At 40.5% G+C, this 10,002-nt stretch overlaps 1 protein-coding gene across 1 annotated transcript in view; it reads left to right on the top strand.

Annotated features, from left to right (window-relative positions):
• Positions 1 to 10,002, top strand: part of Net1 (neuroepithelial cell transforming 1) — a 32,608-nt gene that overhangs the window by 6,089 nt on the left and 16,517 nt on the right. Inside the window, exons 2-3 of the mRNA XM_016008505.3 lie at positions 656 to 722; positions 4,875 to 4,934. Of these exons, the coding sequence (XP_015863991.1) occupies positions 656 to 722; positions 4,875 to 4,934 (127 nt within the window). The remainder of the gene's footprint in view (positions 1 to 655; positions 723 to 4,874; positions 4,935 to 10,002) is intronic.

The raw sequence follows: 10,002 nt of genomic DNA, 5'->3' as shown, positions 1-10,002 counted from the left end.
AAAGAATATGATCAAAGTGTATGCTATGAAAAAATTTGTTTCGTTTTTATTGGTTTGTTTTTGTTTTGAGGGGGGTGCAGTATAGGCACGTGTGTGTTTCTTCCACCGTGTGGGTTTTAGAAAGGAAAAGTTAGGTTCTGTAATGGGATTCTCTTGTTTTAATTCAAATTTTTAAAAATCAAAAGAGATTTGCATTAATGTAAATAACATGATTTTGATTTTTATTGTGTCAATTTTTTATTTATTTAAAAATATTGGGCATAAGTTTTGAATTGTACCAAATGTAGTTATGAGTTCTCTTGCTGTCTTTTATTATTATTAATAAAAATAATTGTTAAAGCTGTTGTTTATATTAATAGATTTTATGTTGTTGAGTTGTGTATAGACTCCCAAGATGATCTGTTTGGTTTGGAGGATTACTTTTGAATAGTAATCTCTCCACTAATTTTATATAGTCTCTTCATCGTAAAGATTCTGGGGATGGCATACGCCCTCTTCTATTTCGTGTCTGTTCGGAAGGACATTGCTCTCTCCAACTGCTGACATTTGGATCACTATTTTAACTAGTTTTGAGGCTGCAAATGTGATAGCTTTTTATCTGTCAAGCACCTTACTGTATTGAAATTTCTATACTATCTGACGCTTCTGTCCATAGATGCTCCCTTCGGAGAGGCAGCTCCTTCACATTTTTAACACCCGGTCCTTCGTGGGACTTCACTTTGGTGAGTAGATGCCTGGCTTTTCATTTCACAACTTGGGATCCATTCCTCGGTTGTCTTTCATTCTGCTGTACAGCTCAGTTGTGCTACTGAATCACTCAGGAAGCAGAACTTCTAACACCATATTTGGCAACCTGATTTACTCCTTTATTGCCAAAGGCTGAAAGAAAGTTTTATTTCAAGTAAATAAAACGTTTTTCAAAGCATTCATATGAATTCACCTTTAATACTGAACCTTTCTGTTCCTTTGAGTATACATTCTTTGACAACTTTTTATACTATGTTTAAAATTTATAAATGCTTGACTATGAATTATATGTATTCACATGTACATATATATAAGTGAATGATTATCTGCTCTTGGTTACTTCAAGACAGGAACTGCTTCACCATCTTAGGGCAAGGATTATTTTTAAGATTTATTTATTTTTATTGTATGTTTATGGGTATTTTGCCTGCGTGTACACATGTCTGTGTGCAATGTGCATGCATTGCCCGTTGAAGCTGGTATCCCCTGGAACTGGAGTTACATGTGGTTGTTAGTTGCCATGTAGGTGCTGGGAATTGAACTTGTGTTCTTTGGAAGAGCAACCAGTGCTCCTAACCACTGAGCCATCTCTTCAGACCTAGGACAAGATTTTACACAAGCATTTAATTTTCTGTGATATGATGAAGAAAATTGATTCTTTTTATACTTAAAATTTAGTATATCATAATACATATATAATAAATAAATCATGATTTTTATGCTTATTTAAGGAAAATGGCAAAAAAAAAGATTCATTTTCTAGTTTGCCAAGTGTTGCTCATATGTTTGGATGTTCCGATGGATTCAACAAGACATACTTAATCTATATTCTGTTCTTCTGTATTTTATACTTATTTCTATTGGGCATTCCTATACTTTTTTTTTTTTACTAATTACATGTATCATTTATCTAGTGTTCATAAAAAGTTCCATGATTAGCACAATCTGCACACTCATTTGAAATATTTTTATTGTAGAAGTAGGATGGAATTTAATAGAAATAAGCCCATGAAAAGATGTGTGTAACGTTTATGGGGAAATCTGGAAAGCATTGAAGAACATGGAAGACCTTTTCCTTCATGCAGGAAAAGACTGTTTTAAAAAAAAGTCAGTTCTCATGGAATGACTCCATATTTTGTATAGTTTTAAAAGAGATCTGATTAGAGTTTACTAGCCCCCAATTCCCATGGAAGGAGATCCAGAACACAAGTGTACAGATTAGGGTGCCTGTAACTGCTGTTAGTTAAGGCACAGTGTGATACGGACACACATTTGGTAAGTAGACCCAGAAACAAAACCAAGAATCCAGAAAATGATCCACTCTGTTCATCACTTTTTCTTCACTGTAGTAAATACCTGAAAGGAGGGAAACATTCTTTTGGCAGATTCCACGGTTTTAGCCAGTGATCGTTTCTGGGCCACATTGAGCAAAGAGGCCTGCCGGAGCAAATCTCCTCATCTGTGGTGGGCAAGAAACAGAGAAAGACAGACAGGAAGGGACCAGACATGGTCTGTCTTTCCAGGCCACACTCCCAGTGGCCCACTTTCTCCAGCTAGGCTCCTCCTCCTGTAGTTCTGTGCTCCCAGTTGTCTTGGGTTTTCTCTATCGATGGATTAATCACTGGTGAAGGTAGGAGCCTCCTGATGTAGTCATTTCCCCAGAAGTCCCCTCTGAATGCTGCCTGTTTCAGGACCAAGCCTTCAATTCATGAGTAGTTTGCAGAAAACATTTTGTATCCAAACCACGACACCCATGCATTGAGAACTTACTCCGTCCACTGGTATGATAATTGTGTTAGGGTGGGAGGAGGCATGTGTTACCGCATGCTGCATATTAACAAAAGTAACTTCTAGGTAGTTCATAGTTCATAGTGTCCCCCCCACACACACACCCGCATGTAGGCCTGTCCATCTGCAGCCTCTCCTGACCCATGTCAGCAACTCCACATGTATTGCTGTAGATTCTGTTCGTGTTGTTTGCCTGTTAATATATAGGTTCTCCAGACAGGTAGAAATATTTAGGATTTGAGGTTAGCTGGCTTTGCAAAGTTATGATCACATTGTTCATACTTTCCTATATTTTTTAACATGACCTTTGAATCAATAAAGATTTCTTAAAAGCTGTCACTTTAGTTTTGAAGTTTTTTCCCCAGTTCTAATTTATAATGTTCCTTCATTTCTTGTATCATTTTTTCAGTGCCTTTTAAGCTCAGTTGGGAATGGAGTTGCAGTTTTGTCGGCTTGAACATTTCTTTCTGGTGTGCCTTCATTCCCTAATAGTGTGGCATTCTGCTCCTTTTTCCCCCGGAGTAATTTTGTGTTTGGGGGTTGTTTTAAATTTTTTTTTTTTAAAGATTTATTTGTTTATTATGTATACAGCATGTATGACTGCAGGCCAGAAGAGGGCACCAGATCTCATTAAAGATGGTTGTGAGCCACCATGTGATTTCTGGGAATTGAACTCAGGACCTCTGGAAGAACAGTCAATGCTCTTATCCTCTGAGCCATCTCTCCAGCCCTGTTTTAATTTTTTAATTAGACTTATTCATTGTGTTTTATATGCGTTTTGCTTGCATGTATGTATGTGCACAACATTCCTGCTTGGTGCCTGTGGAAGTCAGAAGAGGGTATTGGAATCCCTGGAACTGGAGTTGTGGATGGTTGTAAAGCATCATGTGGGTGCTGGGAATCAAACTTGGGTCCCTTGCAAGAGCAACAAGTGCTCTTATCAGCTGAGCCATATCTCCAGCTCCCAAGGGATGATTCTTAGAGGATTTGATTTGAGATTTTTTTTTTCCATTTAAATTAGTTAGATTTGTTTCTTTCCCTTTTGCAAGAGGCTTAGATAGCTTTTCTCACTTCACAGACTTCCTCTTATTTTCATGGTAGCTTGCGTTCTCTGCTTTCTGGCTGTATTATTCCCCCTGCATATCTCCAGATGTTTCCTTTTCTTTTAACTGCTCTGCTCGATTCTAACTGTACTCCAAGCCTTTTCGTCTTATGAGGCCAAGAACTGAAGAGAGCCTTAGATGGTTAGTTTTAGGCATTTGCAAGAGGTAGTCTGGATCCCAAGGAATGTGTTAAGTTATTTTGAGATGTGGAATGATAAAAATGCTGCTCAATGGTGTTTGTTCGTAATTGATTAAGAACTATAAATGATAGATATGTATACAGTTTTGCTACCACTGGCACCAAGCAGATCTGAATGATTGATTACCCAGATCATTCCAGGATATAATTGTTCCTCTTCCATTTGATAAATCCTGCTTCAGGCAATAAATCTGAGTTGGACTATAAGAAAGGATTCCCCCTGCCGGGCGGTGGTGGCGCACGCCTTTAATCCCAGCACTCGGGAGGCAGAGCCAGGTGGATCTCTGTGAGTTCGAGGCCAGCCTGGGCTACCAAGTGAGTTCCAGGAAAGGCGCAAAGCTACACAGAGAAACCCTGTCTCGAAAAACTAAAAAAAAAAAAAAAAAGAAAGGATTCCCCCACCCCAAAAGACTTCCCTCACCCCTTGATAAACAAAAGTTCCTTTAAAAAAAAAAAAACAAAAAAACAAGCAACATAAAACCCAGTGTGTTTCTAAATAAAATAGTTTCCTTTTCCTGTAGCAGTACAGATGGCTCATAACTTACATGAGTTCTGGTCTGAAAACACCACATAAATAAAATTTTTAGTGGTGAAGAATCACTTTAGCAAGAGAGCACTTAGTCAGAGGGTACTGTTTAGACAATGCATATTCAGAGACAATTTGTGAATCTCCCTAATCAAAATAATGTTCTCCTTTTTGAAGTGTTTTTTTAATATTTGTGTGTGTGTGTGTGTGTGTGTGTGTGTGTGTGTGTGTGTGTGTGTGTGTGCAGATGCCCACAGAGGTCAGAAGAGGGCATGGGATCTGTGTGTGTGTGCCTGCCTGCCTGCCTGCCTGTCTGTCAGTCAGTCCATCCGTCCAGTGTGGAGCTGGAGCTAGAGGTGATTGTGAATTGCTGACGTAGGTGCCAGGGCGGCCAGCATTCTTAACTGCTCCAGCTCCTTGGAGTGATTTTTTTCTAGTTGCATGGAATCTTTGTTTAATGCAATAACATTTAGTTCTATGTATGAATCAAATCTCTTTTTTTCCCTTATAGAAAAGAAAGCGAAGAGAGAAAGATGATGATGTTGTAAGCCTTAGCAGCCTCGATCTGAAGGTAAGCCCTGCTGCCGTGTTAAAGAAAAAGTGTACAAATAGCACTTTATTCCTATACTGTGGAAGAGTGTTGGGTTTGGGAGGGGAAAAGGCATTCATTGCATTTTTTTAAATTACAGATACTCTCTGTGGTGGTTTAAATGAGAATGCCCTCATAGGCTCGTGTATATCATTCCTAGTCCTCAGTTGATGAACAGTTTGAAAGGCCCAAATTGAGGTGTGGCCTTGTTAGAGGAGGTGTGTCCCCGGGAGTGGGCTTTGAGGTTTCAAAAGCCCACACCAGGCCTAGGATCTCTCTCTCTCTCTCTCTCTCTCTCTCTCTCTCTCTCTCTCTCTCTCTCTCTCTCTCTCTCTCTCTCTCTCTCTGCCTGCTGCCCGCTGATGAGTATGTAAAGCTGTTAGCTAATTCTCAGCGCCTGCCTGCCTGCATACCACCATGTTGTTTGCCATGATGGCCTAAACCCTCTCAGACTGTAAGCAAGCACCAGTTAAATGCTTTTTATAAGAGTTGCCTTGGTCACGGTGTCTTTTCACAGCAATAGAACCCTAAGACACCCTCTTTTTGTGGTTCTGCTTCTTGGTTAAGAATGAGAGGAATACCATTCTCAAACAGTAGTCAGCTGTGAGTGAGTAGTAAAGAGCCAGGGCCATGATCGGTGCATAGAAAGGAGGTAGCAGCGGGGCTAGTCATAAGAAGAGCACCATGCCCTTCCCAAAAGAACAAGCACGCACTCTGCACACCAGCCCATTGGTATGTGCGAGACTCATCAGAGCTGAAACTTCCGTGGAACGCTTCCCAAATGTTAAATAGCGGTAGTTTTTTTTTGTTGTTGTTGTTGTTTTTTTTTGGGGGGGGGTGTTGTTTGTTTGTTTTTTCTTTAAAACAAAAGCTAAGCAAATCTACAAGTCAGAGGTGCCCCATGGGCTTCAAAGATGCAGCCTATAGTAAACTGAAACTCAATATCGTATAAAATACTTGGGTACTCTTTTAATGTAAAACTGTTCTTAGACCCAAAGCCTAGTGTCCTTGGAATAAACCAGTTTTTGTCAGTCAGTGAATGGTAGGATGTGAGTAGAGAGTGAGGATGGGTGATGTGGACCTGCTTTTGAGAGTGAGGTTTGCTTTTTTTTGTCTGTCCAAATGATTTTTTCATAAGTGGCCAGAATAGAAAACCACTGGGTTGGAATATGGCATTCTCACTAGAAAAAAAACAAAAACAAAAACATTAAAAATGGTATTCTGCTAGCAGCTCCCTCTTTTTGTTTCTGTTAAATGTAATTAATGTGTATTATTTGATACCTGTCCTGTTGCTGGGGTCTGTTTTACTTTATTTACCTTTATGTTCAATAACTGAGCCACATAGCCTGATGTGTAGTCAGTGATCAGAAAACACCTGACAGATGAATGTATGAAGTCATAAAGGTCAGATGATCTTAAGTAGATAGTATGATCATTGGGTTATGCGTTTTGATTTTGGACATCTTGTATTAAGAATTTAATATTGATGGTAGTTGAATTTTCATGTTGGACATTATCATCTATTTTATTCTATAACTGTGATTGTTCATTATGTTTCTTCAGATAAAATTATACCACATATATGTGTGTGTGTGTGTTATGAAAGAACCTTACTCGTCTATATTATTTCTAAAGGGGTACATGCTTTGTTGTTGTTTTTTAAAATTTATTTATTATATATACAGGGTTCTGCCTGCATGTATGCCCGCAGGCCAGAAGAGGGCACCAGATGTCATCATAGATGGTTGTGAGCCACCACGTGGGTGCTGGGAACTGACCTCAGGACCTCTGGAAGAGCAGCCAGTGCTCTCAACCTCTGAGCCATCTCCCCAGCCCCATGCTTTGTTTTTTTAAAGGCATTTCTCACCTCTATATTGCTACCAACTGTAAACTCACCTTTTTCTTTTGACTTTATGTCAGAAGTAGCCATTGACTTTGTTACTGAGGAAGGCTCTAGGGTGAGCAATGCTGAACTGCATTTTTATGGAAGTGTTCTTTAAGTAGAAGAGGTGATTAAAAACATTTTTAGCTATGTGAATGTTTAGTTCTTTTTGTGATGTTCATGTGTAGGGAGCCTGGATCTTTTAAAAGTTTAAAGGTATATCAGGGATTACATTCTGAGTTTAGTATATCTGCCATTTTGGGATTAATCAGAATGAATTATATGCTTTATTCATAATATAATACATAAATGAAAATTATTTTTAAAACATCATGATCATTTTGAATGAAAATAGTGTTTTGGCAGCTTTCAACTTAACATCCAAACACCTCTTTTGAAAAATGACTTCTTGGAACCATAGTAAGTAATTTGACAATATTCCTAGTCATACATATGAATAGCTTGAAGGGAGCTGGTATGTTAAAGCTAGTGATGTAATCACTCTCAATTGGTAAATGGCCCGTGCCATCTGCCTTTTGATATAACTCCTCTATCTCTGCCACCTTGTAAAATAGAGAATATTACTTCTCTGTGACAAGGTCCATAAAGTCAAGCCAACTGCCGGTGCCAGCGATGAAAGTCAAGAAAACCTGGGGATAGATACAAGAAAGTGATGGTTCTTAGCCAAACAGAAGTTAAATAAAAGACGGATGCTGTTCTGAGAAACCAGTATTACTAGCAGTTATATTAAGGCAAAAGCATTGTTACAGCAGCACTATGAGAAGTTAGACAGATAACAGGTGCTTAGAGACACACCAACCCACACAGCAGTGAGAAGAGCGGGATATGCCTATGACCAGTAAGAAGACTGAGCTGAACCCCCTGAACAAAACAGTTTCACTGATAAATTATCCTCAGTGTTTCAAGAGCTATCACAGGTCTCTAGACGAATTTCTAAATGGTCTTATTAAATAAAAAACACAGAGCCACATTATAGGGGTGAAAGCCTTAGAGATCAGGGAAATAGTGATAGCCACCAACCTTACCTCTCCAGCTCTGCAGCTATCAAAAGTAAGTTACTTTCTGTCTGCCCACACCTTTATATGCCTTGCAGTTCTGCCTTCTCATTGGCTCTTAGCCCAGCTACATCACTTCCTTGTCACTGCCTGTCTGTACAGACTTCCAGGTCTCTATGGTTGGTACTGTGATTAAAGGTGAGTGTCACCACACTTGGCTCTGTTCCCTAGTATAGCCTTGAACACACAGAGACCCTGCCTGATAAGTGATCAGATTAAGTGCGTGTGCTGCCTGACTTTGTTTACTTAAAATGGCTGGCCTTTCCCCCGATCTCCAGGCAAGCTTTATTTATCAAAGTACAAATAAAATATCACCACACAAGTCCTTCTCAAACTCCCCAGAAAGAAATATTGAAAGAGAAAGGCAAGGAATATTCCCTAATTCATTCTGAAGCCAGAATCACCGATACCAAAGCTAAAGATAGTACAAGAAAAAAATGATAAACCAGTATCTTATAAATATGATCTGTAGCATCTCAGCAACAAGGTACTAACAAAGTAGGTTCAGTCCCATATTAAAAGAGTTACATAGAATAATAGCTATGTGGGTCTCACTCCTAGAGTACAAAGTAGGCGCAATAAATGAAAACCAGTCAGTGAACACACCAAATTAACAGAATTAAGGGGAGAGGCTATATAATCCAGTACCTTCCAATTGCTACACCGTAATGAGGAGTAAAAAGGATAAAGAAATGATACATACATACAATAGAACATGATTCGAACTTAAAAATGAGTGGGCCTAGTTCTCCTGCTCTCATGGCCTCGGGGCCAGCTCTACTATTTTGCCCAGGTGAGATGCAGGGCCCACTTTCCTGAGCGCTGCAGTTGGTGAGGGGCAGGACCAGCTCTCTTATTCTCATGCCCCTGAGGCCAGCTCTCCCACTTGCCTCTGGTGGCACAGGGGTGGGGGTGGGGGGCATCTTTCCCTCATCCATGCTACCACATGACGTATGAGGCAGGGGTGGGACCAGCTTTCCTGCTCTTCCCTCGGGGCCAGCTCACCTACGCCCCCACCAAAAGGGTCAGCTCTAGTATGCTGCCCAGGCGAGGTGCAGGGTTCACTCTGGTGTGCTATAGCTGGTGAGGGGCAGGGCCAGCTCTCGCACCGGCCACAGGTGGCTACTAAGCCTTTTTAATATTGATGCCGTTGGCATAGTAGACTAACCAAATGTGTGCACTGTCAAGGTCATTGCAAAGTCTGTGGCAAACAACAGAATAGTTAACAACCTAAGAACATGAAAGAAAATATGGACTGCTGTCCTTCCCTCATAAAAACTAACTGCTAGCCGGGTGGTGATGGCGCACGCCTTTAATCCCAGCACTCGGGAGGCAGATGCAGGCGGATCCCTGTGAGTTCGAGGCCAGCCTGGGCTACAAGTGAGTTCCAGGAAAGGCGCAAAGCTACACAGAGAAACCCTGTCTCGAAAAAAATAAAAATAAAAAACTAACTGCTTGTGGTCATCCATACGAATGGAGGTCACAGGAACACAGACCACACTAGCAGTCATAGACCAAATGCCAAAGGATCTGTCTCAGTAATTGAGCGTTTTGCACAATGGATGAAGTAAGAAATAACACCTAAGTTTACCATGATCTGCTGTGATTCACCATAGTCCACCAGAAGCACTCGTAAGTAGAGTGTTTATAGAGGAGACCACCATGCCCGGTTAGTTCCTTGGCTGATGGCTATTCTCTGTCCATTCCTAGAGTGCAGTACTGCTTCAGATCTTAGCCTAAATGGAGAGATTGAAGTGTAAGGTCTCGGAAGTTGCTTGTTGCCACCATGATTCCGAAAACACTAGGAAGGATCTGCCACATATATTCGGGGCTCTTAAAAATTAATAAAAGCCAGTTCTGCAACTCTTAAAACTATCCCTCGAATCATTTGTCACCACTTTTTATAAGCCATGGTCTTCCCTCTGCATCAGCAGTACCTCATCTCAAACCAGCCCTATAGTCCTTACCACCGCTGTATCCCTGGGTGTCCGAGCCTGAGGTCCCCCCATGAAATGAGCCCTCACTGACAGGCGGTCTGTCTTGAGATGTGTTCACCACAGGCAATAGGATGGAGTAATGAGACAGGAGAGTG

Source organism: Peromyscus maniculatus, chromosome 5, assembly GCF_049852395.1.
Source record: "Peromyscus maniculatus bairdii isolate BWxNUB_F1_BW_parent chromosome 5, HU_Pman_BW_mat_3.1, whole genome shotgun sequence".
In the NCBI taxonomy this organism is placed as follows: Eukaryota; Metazoa; Chordata; class Mammalia; order Rodentia; family Cricetidae; genus Peromyscus; species Peromyscus maniculatus.
This window is presented reverse-complemented; position numbering and strand designations above follow the sequence as displayed.